Source organism: Pteropus vampyrus, unplaced genomic scaffold, assembly GCF_000151845.1.
Source record: "Pteropus vampyrus isolate Shadow unplaced genomic scaffold, Pvam_2.0 Scaffold705, whole genome shotgun sequence".
NCBI classification, from domain to species: domain Eukaryota; kingdom Metazoa; phylum Chordata; class Mammalia; order Chiroptera; family Pteropodidae; genus Pteropus; species Pteropus vampyrus.
The window spans coordinates 181,786-195,813 of record NW_011889486.1 but is presented as its reverse complement, the minus strand read 5'-3'; the positions used below and the strand labels follow the sequence as shown (position 1 = coordinate 195,813).

Sequence of the window (14,028 nt, the reverse complement as noted above, 5' to 3'; positions counted from 1 at the left end):
CAGGGCATCTAGTGGGAATGGCAGCTGCAGGAAAAAAGTGAGGCAGATGGGCAAGGTCAGCATGGGGCGTGGAAAGGGACCCACTAACCAGAGAGGAAAATATACATTTGGTGACCTGGGGGCTGTCTGTTTGCTTGAGTATGGCATGGCCCTGTTGTAGAGAGCTGTAAATGCTGGACTGAGGGGTAAGGATTCGATTAAAGAGGCAGCAGTGTGGTGAAGAGTGGGGTGGGCAACGATACAGAAACACCTGTCTGCAGGGCTGTTTGAGAAAGACTGTTGTGCTGGAGGAGGTTGTGTGTTGGTTAAGAATACAGTTTTAGGGGGTGGCTCCATAGTGTAGTGGTTAGCATGGACCTTCTGCTTTACACACAGAAGGTCCCAGGTTCATGCCCCAGGTGGAGCCATGGACCATACCCCAGGCGCGCCGGGCCCCCCGGGTGCACCAGGCCCCCAAGTGCGCCGGGGCCTCCTGAGTGCACCAGGTACGCCAGGCCCCAGGTGCACACAACGAGCATGTGGGAGGAGACGCCCCACCTTCAGAGATCAGTTCTTAAGGGGAAACTGGCAACATCTATAGGTCAGGGGTGGAAATGGGGAGGCAATTAAAGAGGGAGGGGGGGAAGAATACAGCTTTAGTACCAGACAGACTCGGCTCTGCCACATAGCAGCTGTGTGACCTCAGCAAGTTAATTGACTTCCCGAGCCTCAGTTTCTTCACTTGTCTGACAAGGTGGAGGCATCGCCATCACAATGCCTTGGTATGGTGCCTGCCACATGGTATCCATGAGAACCACCTCCAGCACTCGCTGCCCTGCTCTCCCTCCCTTCCTCACACAGGGCACAGCTCCAGGGGAACGCCCTGCAATCCACAGAGAGCAAGCAGTAGGAAATAACCGGTGGAGGGGTGAGATGGCATGTGAGGGCAGGCTTCCTGACTAGTTATAGCCTTCAGCATGGTTAACATTTCCTGAAGTCCTCTAACCTCTAGACTTACTGACACCAGGGAAGTGGTCACTGAGCAGCTATGCCGGGGGTCAAAACTAGAGCCCTAGCCCCGAACCCCCATCTAGAGCTCTCCTCACTGCACATCAAGGTGATCCTGGCAGGCTCAGTGTGCAGGTCTTGAGAGAGGGAAGACCAGGGCACAGAGAAGAGGGGCGCATCCAAGAGATTAGGAGGGATTTGTGTCTGGGCCTGGAAGAAGCCAGTCACACAAGGGTGACCCTTCACCTTGGGTGACTGAGAGCATGGTGGGAGCAGGAGGAGAAGTGAGGGGTCAGGGCCAGGAGGCGGGTGTAGACAAGAGGCAGGGTGAGGAATCAGAAGTCAGGTTTCTTTGGCATCAAAGGGGAAGTGTCTCCAGGTGGGAGGGATGACAGATCCTAGTTTGGAAAGAGATAGGTGTTAAAGACAGAGGGAGTTATGAGGCTGATTTTCACAGATGGTTTATAAAGCTTGTACATTTGGGAATCAGCCATCTAGTGTTGCTTGTTCAGTGGGAAGACATTTAAAGGCATAAAGACAAGTAATGGGGCAAAAACTGAGCATAGGAGACAGTCCTTGTTTGGGGGAGAGGAGGAGGAAGAAAATCTAGGAGCTTCTGAGGCTGGAAGGACCACCTTTGAGAAAACAGGACAGGTAGTGGTTGTATGTGTGTGACTGTGGATTTAAAAATTTCTCTGCTGTGACCCCCATGGAGCACAAAGATAAAGGGAGCCCAGAAAGGCTTCGAGAAGGGGGCTCTGGGGTACTAGAGGAGGTGGTTTCTCTGGCTACCACTCTAGCCAGCATGTAGGGTGGGGGAACTCCCAAAGTAGCATCCACCTCCACACCTCCTTCCCTCTCTCTCTCTTCTTTCTTTGGGTGGCTGCTCAAGTTTGCTTGGTGCTGCCCTGCTTGCAGGCGCATTCCAGAGCATTCCTGAGCAGCCTTTCTCTCCATACAGATGGGGGACGAGAGCCCCAGAGTCCAAGAGGGATTGCAGGTCGGTGTCTCAGAACTCCCAGGGCCTTGGGCTGCTCAGTGTCCTGTTTCTCTGGGGCTGACAGTGACCCAGCTGCCTGCTTTATTTTTTCCAGTCCACTTCTGGCGGGGCCACACAAGGATCAAGTACAAGGAGCCTGTAGAGAGCTGCCCCATGCATTCTGTGCGCTGCGATGGGGTGGCAGACTGCAAGCTGAAGAGTGACGAGCTGGGCTGTGGTAAGCAGGCTGGGTATAGGTGTGTGTGCGCGCACGCGCGTGTGTGCAGGCGCACTACAGTGACTACAAACTCAAATGGGAGGCAAAGGACAGAGAACTGGAGGATTTGGGTTTTAGTCACAGAAAGATTGTGTTTGAAACTTGGTTTTGAGTGTTGTGAGACTTGGGCAAATCACTTACCTTCTTTGGGCTCCAGTTTCCTAATTTATAAAATGAATGGATTGGACAAACTTAGTGGTTCTTGAATAAAATCAAACAACTCCCAACTATCAGACTGAGCAAAGCAAAGCTTCTCTGGCTGGAGGCAGGTGTGAGATCCAGAGTCCCTTCTATGTACCCCCTCCTCTTTGTCCAGCAGATGCCCTCTGACTTCCACCTCCACGTTTCATGAAGGTCGGCTTGTAAATGGCTGGCCTCAATGAGCACAAAGATGTCATTGAGCTCTGGTCCTCAGTGGCTTTCACATGTGTTATCTATGTATAGCCTTGATGTCGGTATCTGTGGGTACATGCCCCATTCTTTCTACCTGCACGTTTACATGTGTCCTTACCCACGACTGTGGTCATCTGTGCCTGAGCCTGTCCAGATCACTCTGTCAGATCATAGTCCTTATTCTCCTTGTCATTCTCTCATGTGTGCATGTCACTGCCCTCTATGGGTGATGGCTCTTGGCAGTGCCTGCCCCTTCTTCCAGTATGGCTCCCTGGAGTCTGTCGGATAAAGAGCTTTCCTCACTGCCCCAGCCCCTTGCCTTGGCTCTGTCCTTACTGAATGTCTTGGGCTTCTGAGCACTGACTATGATCATCACATCCCAGCGAGGAGCCTCAGGACAGTAGCCTCTCAAAGCCTTACTTGGTTCATTCCCAAGAACTGCAGCTTCCTGGCTGCTGAGGACCTGCTTTGCCCTTTTCTTTCCCTGCAGTGAGGTTTGACTGGGACAAGTCTTTGCTTAAAGTCTATTCTGGATCATCCCATCAGTGGAATCCTGTCTGCAGTGACAGCTGGAACAACTCCTACTCAGTGAAGACCTGCCAGCAGCTGGGTTTTGAGAGGTATATCTTCCCCAAGGTCCTGGCTTCAGGGATGTCTTGGGCTCTTCTTAAGGGTGTCTCAGACTCATCGCAGGAACCCCATGTTAAAAAAAATCTTGGAGACCAGAGTTGAGGTAACTAGCTCAGGTTATCTTGGAGTTATTCAAAGGGACAGTAACCCTGGGATCTTACGAGTCTGGGACAGGTTATTTCCACGAGGCCAAAGTAATTCTTCGTAGATTTAAAATAGATCACACTCCTGTATAATTCTTTGCATCTAAGCGCCCTCATGACCATCATTATATTTAATGGTCATGGTAGCCCTGTGAGGTGGGTTAGGCATTTGGGCAGGTTTTGTCATCTTCTCACTTCTGAGAACAAGGAGCTCAGGCTGTGCAAACCCTTCAGTGGACTTTGAGCTCCAACAGTTGTGACTTGGGTTAGAATTCATCAAACAGGAATGGAATGGTCAGGTGTGGCCAGGTAAAGTCATAAGAATCTTAGGCTCTAAAAACTTTAAACAGAGAAGTTGACACTGCTGGGTAGATGAGGAATAGGGTGGACAATGACCTTCTGCCTTAATGGAGTTCCAATTCACAGGCCACATGGTCATCTCCATCCTCCCTCTTGGTCTGAGTTTTCAAGCCAAGTAGTTTTGTGTTTCACCAATGAGTACAAGGTTGTGGGAAGAAAGGATGAGAATCTCATTGTGGACTCTCTGTAGAAGCACCTAGAAAACCAGAGTTGGAGGCTAGGACTTAGAACCAGTTCTCTATCCCTACCTCAGTCTCAGAGTACCCATGTGTGAAAGGGAGATCTGGAGGATCTAATCGGAAGAGCATGGACAACTTTCATCATTGAGTTATGTGCCCTTATGCAAGTCTGAATCTCCCTTGAGTTTCAATACATAGTGTCATTTATTCAAAGAATATTCACTGACCTTTTAATATGTGGCACCAAGACACAAAGGAGCAAGATAAGATCCCTACCACTGGAGAACCTCTAGTATGGTGTGGGCGAGAGAGGCTTAAACCAATAATTATGGCACAATGTGATATGTAATGATAGGATGTGCGTGAAGCTCTACGGGCGCACAACAGTGAGGGTGCCTAACTGTGCTTAGAGGAGCAGAGACTGAAGGAACCCAAGAGGGAGGAACAGCACACATAAGGGCATGCTCTCATGCAAGGATGTACCGGGTTCTAGAAAGGCACACAAGTGCCACACGGACAGCGGGGATAGTGATCCACGGATCACCCACATCACAATGATCTGGGGTACTTGTTAAAACACACCCAGAATCAGAATCTCTGGGATTAGGATTTAGAACCTGCTTAGCAAACACTCGAGGTGATTCTTGGGCACATTACTGAAATCCAGTAAGTGAATGAAAGGTCTTCAAACTTTAAAGTGCAAACCTCATGTTAACAAGAATCTTTAAGATGCAGAGTCTGGCTCAGGAGGTCCAGGTGATCCTGCTGCTGGTGGTCCATGAATCACAGTTTGGATAGAAAAGGGCTAGATCAGTGTTTCTCAAACTCAAGCAGTGCATCACCTGGAGAATCTGTTAAAACACAGAACCAGAGTTCCTGATACAGTAGTAGGTCTTGGGTAGGGCCCAAGAATTTGCATTTGTCTGGGCAGGGACCATACTTTGAGAAATACAGGGCTAGTGGGGAGCAGAGGGGGGTGATATGTGGATGAGGTCAGACCATGTTGGGCCTTGTCAGCTGCTAGCCTCTGTCAGCAGGGCTGGCTGGGACTCTGATGCCAGCTAGGGGTCTGGGGATGGGCTATTTCTCAAGCAAGATCATTTTTCTTCCCCTCTCTTCTCTTGCAGTGCTTATCGAACAACTGAGGTGGCCCATAGGGATTTTGCCAGCAGTTTCTCAATCTCTGAATACAACTCCACCATCCAGAAAAGCCTCTACAGGTATGGCTGGGCTGACTGTAAGCAAGGGAATGAGAGGGTACAGGGGGCTTTGAACTGGGGAGCCCCTCTCCTTTGGCCTTTTGGGGAACCAGCCTCCAGGACTCCATTGTGAAGGTCAGGAGCATCTCACAAACAGAACTCATTCACCATCTGCCTCCTGACTTCTTTCTGGGGCTTGATACAGAAAGCACTTAGAGGTCATAGGTGTCCCCAAGAGTTTACCTGGTTGCCAGAGACAATAATAAACTTTAGGGCCACCGGTGGTTCGGGCGTTTGAACACTTCTGCAGGGAGTGGGCTTACGGTGGGGAGGAGCTCCAGCAGCAGAGGAGTGCCGGGTGCCTGTGTTTGGGGGCAGGAGGCCCATTTGGGAGGCACCAGCCTTCTCCTTTGCTTCCCCATCACTTGTCATCTTTGTATTGCAGCCCTGTCCTTGTCTGTCCCACTGAGGGGGAAGCTGATAGGGGGCGCTCCACCAGCTAGCAGTATTTACCTTGGGAGAGGAGAGAAGAAACAAGGCTCTGAGAGAAGGGGTGGGGGAAGGAAGGAAAGTGAATTAGCTGTATCCTGGATGCCTGCTTTGTGCTAGGTGCTTTGCCTGCAGTGTGGCTAGCTAGCATTGAGGAATTCTGTCAGAGGAGCATTAGGCTACCTGTTTAATGGAAAGATGCCGGCACAATGCAGTCATGGCTTCAAAGGATGTGGATCTGGACAATGTATGCAATTTGCCACTAGAAAGTGGCAGGGAGGGTGAAGAGAAGTGTGGGGATGATTTGCACTAAGCCATCTCTATTTCTGGAGAAAGAACTGGAAGGGCTTGCCCCCACCAGGAGGGAGGTCAGAATCTCCATTTTTCTTGTGCAAAAGAAATGGGATAGGAACTGAGCAGGATTCAATCAGGGAAAGCTACCTAGAAGAGGTGGCCAATGTACCCTTTTCCCCCATTTTCTGTCTTTCTTCCTGCAGGTCAGAATGCCCTTCCCAGCGGTATATCTCTCTCCAATGTTCCCGTAAGAAGATGCTCTTCCTCCTGGATTGTGGACTGTGTGGGGTGGGAGTCAGCGGGCAGAGCAGACGGATGGGATCTCTCTGGGGGAGATGGCCGGCACTTGGGGGTCCACCAGGAAGAGAGGCTTAGCCGTCAGGCCTGCTTCAGGGCCAGGATTCCTGTAAGGCACTGGAGTAGTTCTAACATGGCATCTCCCTTTCTCTTGGCTGCTCAGTCCAGCACTCTCATACAAGGAAGCTGTTCAAGTTTCCTGGATTCTGGGCAGGGAGCAAAAGACCAAGAGAGCAGGACTGGGCTGGCTTAAAGCTTATATACCAATAGATAAAGAGCTAGATTGAGATCTAGACATAGAGTCAATCTTTACTGAGCACATTATATGTGCAAAGCACTGTGTCTATCTCTTCACAAACATAATAGCATTTAATTCTCATGCGGCTGGTGCCATTTTACACACTTATTGAAAACAGACTGAAATGTTTACTTTGCTTTAAGTAAGTCCGTAAGCAGGTGAATGAGGGAGTATAGGGGGTTTTGACCCAGGGATTCTCTGATCTTTCTGGAAACCAGCCTCCAGGACTCCATCGTGAATGTCTTGGTAGGTGAGGAGCTTATATTTGACCTCAAGTCTGACCCCCAAAGCCGAGGCCATTAATCGTTCCATGAGTGCTGTGCTCGCAGTAATGACCAGGTCAGGGTGCCTCTCTGAATAGGCCAGGCACCCGGTGCTATAGATGGAGTGCCCACACCCTCAGACTGCCTCTAGTTCCTCAGTCTCTCCTCCTTCAAAGAGAAAAGATGCATGTATGAACAAACTACAAGAACTGCCCTCCTCCATGATTCTGGGGAGATGACTCGCCCCAGAACAGGCTTAGAAGTGTTCCTTTGGGACGAAGTGTCCTCAACAGCACTAAATGACCCATTGGGGAACCATGTGGGCACAAACCCACCTGTGCATTGTGAGAAGTTTATTTCTCTTTTGTTTTGAGATGATAGAGATTCTTCTTATTGTCCCTATCAACTCAGGGTCATGGTAGACCTGATCTGTTTTCCTGAACTCCTAACATCAGTCCTGAGATTTTCCACTGTTACCCTAATACCATGCCCAGTGCACTGGGCATTTAGTAAACATTTGTCAAATGAATGAACAGGAAGAAAGAGGAACCTGCTAGGGTCAAACTTCCCACTGGATGATACCAGAAAGCTAGCCACCATGTGGGAGCTCTGCTTTGGCAGAAAACAGTTATGCAGTATCAGATTAAGTGAGCAAAGCGGTGGGTGGATGCCCTCAGGACCGGGCTGCCTGGACCTGCCCTGGGCCCAGGGAGCATGGCAGGGCTCTGAGAGGAGCAGAGTTCACAGTTTGTCTCTTCTGCTTTTCTCCAGACTGTGGCCTGAGGGCCATGACGGGGCGGATCGTGGGAGGGGCACTGGCCCCAGAGAGCAAGTGGCCTTGGCAAGTCAGTCTGCACTACGGCATCACCCACATTTGTGGGGGCACGCTGATCGACGCCCAGTGGGTGCTCACTGCTGCCCATTGCTTCTTTGTGTAAGTGCCTGATGCAATGCTGCTGGGGTTCAAGGGCTGATGGCAGGCTGACTTATCTCTCTTTGGAAGTGAGCTTGGTGCTAGCCAGAAGGCACTAGTGTGGCTAAGGCCACCATTTGCAGTCGGTATTTGGCCTTGGGAATGTGAGTTATGGGTATTTGTTCTGAACTAGGCCCAGAATGAGAATGAGAATGAGAGAATGCCTTTGTTTGATGGCCTCTGTGATGACTGAGGCAGGCAGGAAGAAGGACTTGGCAGACTGTCCCTAAAGAACAGGCTGAAATAAAGAGGCTTTAAGTTTGTTGCCGCTTCCTGTAATTGGAACTTACAGGAGAGGAGCCTGAGAAATCAGGACCACTGTCTCAGGAACTGAGGGATGAGGATTGCAGGGGACGGGGGTGCTTCAATTCAGCCAACTTCTGACAGTCACTAGCCAGGTTTGTCCCTTTGAGCTGGTGGGGAGGAAAGACTTTGGAGAGCAGGCTTACCCAGTAATGAGTCTTTAGCGGGTTGCTTCATCCTGTCTAAAGCTCTGTTTTTGCTGAGTATGATACTATTGAAATGTGTCCACTCACCTTATTTGATCCTTGGTGGTGTGCAGAGGAGACAGTGGGGGTGACTGCTCACAGAGGTCCTATTCATTTCCTCTCCTTTTCTGTTGTAAGGTGCCGAGTGATCAGTTAAGAATGGCTTTTTGTACTTCAGGGCTAAGATAGAGGGCTACCTCAGGAAGTCATTTCATCCATCTTCCTGCCTCCAAGCTGGTACTTGAGGTGCAGCTTCCTGTATTTAGCAGTAGATGCTTCCAGGGGGCTCTGCCAAGTGGGTAACCGGACCATGCTCTCCTGTGTCTCTTGTAGGACCCGGGAGAAGATCCTGGAGGGCTGGAAGGTGTATGCAGGTACTAACAACCTGAACCAGCTGCCTGAGGCAGCCTCTATTTCCCAGATCATCATCAATGGCAATTACACTGATGAGCAAGATGACTACGACATTGCCCTCATACGGCTCTCCAAGCCCCTGACTCTGTCTGGTGAGTGAATCAATGTCTGTCAGACCCCAATCTGGCTTATCCCAGCAGCCTTTAGGGCCCAGCCCTTGCACTTGGCAGTGTCTATGGGGGCCCTAGAGCTTCAGCATGATAGAAGTCAGACTCAGAGTTCACTTAATGGAACATCTCTATTTTACAATTGGGAAAACTGAGGCCCTGAGGTCCCAAAAGACACATCTTACATTGCAAATTGGTGACAGAGCCAGGGCTTGGATACGATATCATCAATATAAGTAGATCAAATTGTTTTACTGGTATTTACTGAGCACTTAACAGGGGCCAGACACTGCAGTAGGCATATCACATCTGATTTCATTTACTCTTTACAACCAATCCTGTGGAGCAGGTACTATTATTAGCTTCAGTTTATATATAAGGAAATGGAACTTTAGAGAGAGATAATTACCAGAGGCCACAGAGTAATAAATGGCAGGTGCAGGACTGGATCCAGGTTGGTCTAACTCCCAAACAATGCTCTTCCCACTCAGCTCTCAGCTGGCAAGTTACTAACACTGCAATTGCAAACACAAAATGTGTACACATTAAAACACCAATTGCCATGAGGTTGGAGGACCAGATGAAGCTACACGAAGGAAATATGCTCAGGAGAAGACCAAAGAAGTCTTTATTCATTAATTTATTCACTTATTTGTTAACTTATCAAATACTAAGTGTTCACTTTTTAGTGGGCTCTGTAGTTGCATTGCAAATAGAATATAATGGGTGACACACACAAAGACAGCAAATAGAGGCCAATGATATGATGTTGAAGGGAGCAGTGATACCAGTGCTTAAAGCCCAATCTATAGGAGGCACAGATGGGGACATGTAATCAGTCTTGGCAGGCTGGGAGGCTCCTCTGGGGAAGCTCGGCTAAGGTATACTGGGATTTCTGGAAGCCTTAGAAGGCTCTCTGGTTAGTCCAGCCTTTCTTGTGCTCTGAACCTATGAGCTGGTCTTTCCTGGTACATTAATTATGGAGGTGGTGTCAGTGAGTCAGTAGTTAGCTCTCAGAGTGGTGTGAGGGGGAGGAAACCTTGGCAGAGCTTGGTTGGGCAGGGCTGTCCCAGGACCACGCCTACCAATGGGCAAGGTCTCTGTCCTCCTCCTGCTCCCTCCAGCCTTGTCTGTGGAGTCTCAGAGTATAAGGTAAGGGATGCCCTGGTGGTCCTGCCTTGCCCCTTACACACACATGAAAGGGGGCAGTCAGTCTGCAGGACCAGAACAGGCCTTCCCAATCTTGTAAAATCCAGACTCCGTTTGGCTAACTATCCTGATGTCACCTCCTACCATCCCTACCTCTTTAATATTATTTGGGTTTCCAAATCAAATTAAATAGTTTTAATAACCAAATGAAAAAGCCACATGAAAGCTATTATGATATTGCATATGCTCTTCAAACTATGGCAGTCCCTCTCTAGATTCTGACAGGCCCTCAGGCAGGAAGCAGACCTCTAGTCTAAGAATCAAAGCTCAGATTTATGTAGTCCTGTGCTCAGACCATGTGTCTTGATTTTTGGTTTAGAAATTAGGGCAGATTTTCTTACACTCATATGGCAGGTTGAGCACTTGAGAGTCACAGTACTATCTGACAAAACTTGTGAAAACTCACTGATAAATTTAATTCACCCATAAAAGTGAGTGGGATATATAACAGTTACATTATTTTCAAGACTATGTCTCAAAAATGAGCGTAGAATATTTTAAGAAATCATGTTTTCCAATTTTTGTTAATAATTGATGCTATCCCTTCGTTTATTTTTTGTTTATTTACTTGCTAGCAGACAAGTGTGTTAGATACCAGCAATTAAAGCCCAATTTATAGGAGAATTTACCATTCGTTCTCCCTCCTTCCTCCTTTCTCCTTTCTTTCAATGTTTGCTGATTACTTTCTATGTATCAGGTACTATTCTAAGTGTAGGAAGCTACAGTGAAGAAAACAAAGAATTGAGAACACTGCAAATATTCTATCAATTAATATTTTCTTAATGTAAATCAGACTTTGGTGATAGATGCCCCAGTCCAGGGTCATCTAGGGATGTCAGCCCTCAGGGAAACTTATGATGTGATATACAACAGCACCTTCTAATTGTTTCTGAATGTGGGAGCAAGTGAGCAGCAGTTTTGTGGTCTGTGCCTCTAAGGGTGTGCTTTTCCTGCTGGAAGAGGTTGTCTCACCCTGGAGGGAGAGCCTCAGGCCTTGGCCAACCAGCAGGTGCCCTCCCCACACCAGGCTGGACACTCCACTGAGATACCATAATACCTGGGACTTAGCCTGATGCTGCTCCTTGTGCTGACAGATAGGCAGGGCATAGGCTTCGCCAAGATAGTCACTCTCAGGGGGAAGAGACCCTCAGTCACACAGTAACAATTGGTACAGGGAGCTTCCACCCTGTACATCCTTCCACACGGCACCCACTGAAATCAGAATATTTGGGGGAACTCTGACAGTCCCTTGAAGGCTGATGGGTCAAGATAAAGAGTTTGGTCAGTCCGAGGCCCTGGGAAATTATTCAGAACTACTCTGGAGCAAAGAAGTTCTCCTAGGACACTTGTGCTCCTACCCCTCCACCACCGCCACCAAAATCTTTAATCTTGTCCCTTCACTGATGTCTTGAGGTCTTGTTGCAGCTCATATCCACCCTGCCTGCCTTCCTATGCATGGACAGACCTTCAACCTCAATGAGACCTGCTGGATCACAGGCTTTGGCAAGACCAGGGAGACAGATGGTGAGAGGAAGAGATGTTCAACTGTGTGTACACACATGCATGTGCCTGTATTCTTGTGTGTTTGTGTGAGTGTGCAGGGGTGATATGTCTGGGCAGATGGGTGGGGGCCTATCTAGATGAGGGCTTGGGTGTGAATGTGTGTATATACACACTTGTGTATATGTCAAAGCAGTCACTGTGACAATGCCTTCCTGCCAAGACCACCAGGAAAACCTCTATAGTTGAGCAAGTTGGGTTCATTGCTCATTGTGCTGAGGGGGAACACACACCATGGAGAACTATGGCACATTTTGAAAAGGGTTGTTAGAAAGAAACCTGCATAGGATGTAGATGGTTTGGAAGGTTCAAAGTGGAGCCTGTCTTTAGATTGGATGCTTTCAGGAAGCAGGAAAATTCCATGATTGGGTCTCTAAATAATCTGATCTAGAAGTTTTGAATAGACTAGATCTAAAGCTGTATGCGATAAAGAAACAGCAGCTGTTCCTATTGGCTGGGAGGGGGTTTTTGATATTGGGATTTGCACAGTGACCTACCTTGTTTTCATCTATGCTTAACTGGATTATAAACTGGTTTTGTTTTGCCTCAGTTCATCATGGTCACAGAGTGGTCTTGTCTGATATTGGTTCTAAAAGATTGTTTGTATGTGGCAGGAGAGTGCCACAGCCTAGCTGACTGGTTGTGAGACTCAGGCCATGTTCCCCTGGTCAGTGTGATGAAGTGCTGACTGGCCAGGGAGCAGCTTTTTCTGTTCTTGGCTCCATAACTGACTAGCTGTGTGACTGTGAGCAAGTCACTTCTGCAGCCCTGAACTTCATCTGTAAATGGATGAATTACACCTCTTTAGGACACCTAGTTACTAAAAACAAATTAAGTGATATATATTGAATGATTCTTGGAATACAGAAAAGCATTGTGCAACATGCAAGGTAGCCTGATAGGCTGAGTTTGTCCATGTACACATATGTCTTTATTATATGTAGTGAGTTGTGTTTGGTGCAAGGGTGTGTGTGCCCATATGTCTTGAGTGGCCAACCATGGGAATGCTGAGTCTGGGCGGACAGCTAGAAGGCCACAAAGTTATTCAGAGTCTTAATCCCTTCCCATCCTCTCTCTCCTCTCCCACTTCATTGAAGAGAAGACATCCCCCTTCCTCCGGGAGGTGCAGGTCAACCTCATCGACTTCAGGAAGTGCAATGGCTACTTGGTCTATGACAGTTACCTTACCCCAAGGATGATGTGTGCTGGGGACCTTCAGGGAGGCAGAGACTCCTGCCAGGTGGGGCTGCTTCTGAGTGGGGCTTAGGCTCTGGAACACTGGGGAGTGGGGGAAAGCTGAGGTGTTGGGGCTGGAGTGGGAATCGTGTGCCCACCATTTCCTGCTCGAGGACCACCTCTCCCACCCTGCTGATGTGCATGTTTTCTCCTGTAGGGAGACAGTGGGGGGCCCCTGGTCTGCGAGCAGAACAAGCGCTGGTACCTGGCAGGAGTCACCAGCTGGGGCACAGGCTGTGGCCAGAGAAACAAACCCGGCGTGTACACCAAAGTGACAGAACTCCTGCCCTGGATATACAGCAAGATGGAGGTGAGAGCCTATGTGGGACACAGACTGAGCAAGTAGGGAACCCCGAAGGTGGGGTGCCTAGAAGAGGACCCAGGCTTTCCCCAAGGTCTTGGCAAAGGTTCCCTCACATTCTTGTGTTCAGAGGTGTTCGCAAAGTGCAAAAGATTGGGACAGGACAGGAGTCGAGCATCAGGCTTCCAGCTTCCTGTGTTTATATCCTTCCTCTTCCTTCTGCAGAACAGAGCTCAAAGGGTTGAAAAGGGGTGGGCTTAGGCTGGGTGCTAGCCCCAATATCACTCTCCTCTCCTAGTGATGGACATGTGGTGAGTTCCCCTCTTTGGCTGGAAGGTGGGGAACTGGGTGTTAGGACATATGGATTTGCCCCCACCTCTGCTGACCCAGTTCAACCCCTGGCTTCCCTGGGACTGCTATTTTAGCTGTAAAGTAGGAATGCTATGCTCTTCCCTTCTCTGTCTGGACAGGAGCAGAACAGTGGAGAGCTCAGATGGGGACAGAAGGCTGCTTTGGAAGTCCAGTGTACTGGGTCTCTTAGAACCTGCTTCCATTTTTTCCCTTTGCTACTCCTCTTCTCTGAGGGGCGGTGCCAGGTGACAGGCGGGTTGAATTTTAGCCTCTGAACCCCACCTTTGCATCTGTATTCTGGGCCCACCCGGCCCACCCTCACCCTGTTCTCCCGTTTCTTCCTCAGAATGAGGTACACTTCCGGAAATCTTAAGCAGCTGTCCTGCTCCACCTCACAGCACTGACTGCTGCAAAGAGTGGCCAAAGGGACTGGGCCATTTGCAACATCATCTGAGCTAAAAGCCACCAGATACCTTTGTTACTGCCACCTCCACTGTCTGTGACACCACTTGCTGTCCAGGGATGGTAACAGGTTTTGTTGGAGTGCCTAGACTGTCCCCAGCAGGAGGATGTTCCTGTTGGCGTTACAAGCATCCTATTC

The 14,028-nt window shown here is 49.0% G+C and overlaps 1 protein-coding gene across 1 annotated transcript; it reads left to right on the top strand.

Moving 5' to 3' along the window:
• Positions 1 to 406: 406 nt before the first annotated feature.
• TMPRSS13 (transmembrane protease, serine 13) lies at positions 407 to 13,800 on the top strand. The gene is made up of 11 exons (XM_011385385.1): positions 407 to 485; positions 2,082 to 2,204; positions 3,127 to 3,256; positions 5,076 to 5,168; positions 6,134 to 6,177; positions 7,560 to 7,722; positions 8,583 to 8,755; positions 11,405 to 11,503; positions 12,637 to 12,779; positions 12,933 to 13,085; positions 13,774 to 13,800. Exons 1-11 carry the CDS (start codon positions 407 to 409, stop codon positions 13,798 to 13,800), a joined length of 1,227 nt encoding a protein of 408 aa, XP_011383687.1.
• The last annotated feature ends 228 nt before the right edge of the window (positions 13,801 to 14,028 follow it).

Excerpts from the sequence above, each read along its gene's own strand:
- TMPRSS13 (XM_011385385.1), top strand. The coding sequence starts at position 407 with ATGGACCATACCCCAGGCGCGCCGGGCCCCCCGGGTGCACCAGGCCCC. Across the intron at positions 2,205-3,126 it reads GAGTGACGAGCTGGGCTGTG|TGAGGTTTGACTGGGACAAG; the intron begins GTAAGCAGGCTG and ends CTTTCCCTGCAG. Across the intron at positions 8,756-11,404 it reads CAAGCCCCTGACTCTGTCTG|CTCATATCCACCCTGCCTGC; the intron begins GTGAGTGAATCA and ends GTCTTGTTGCAG.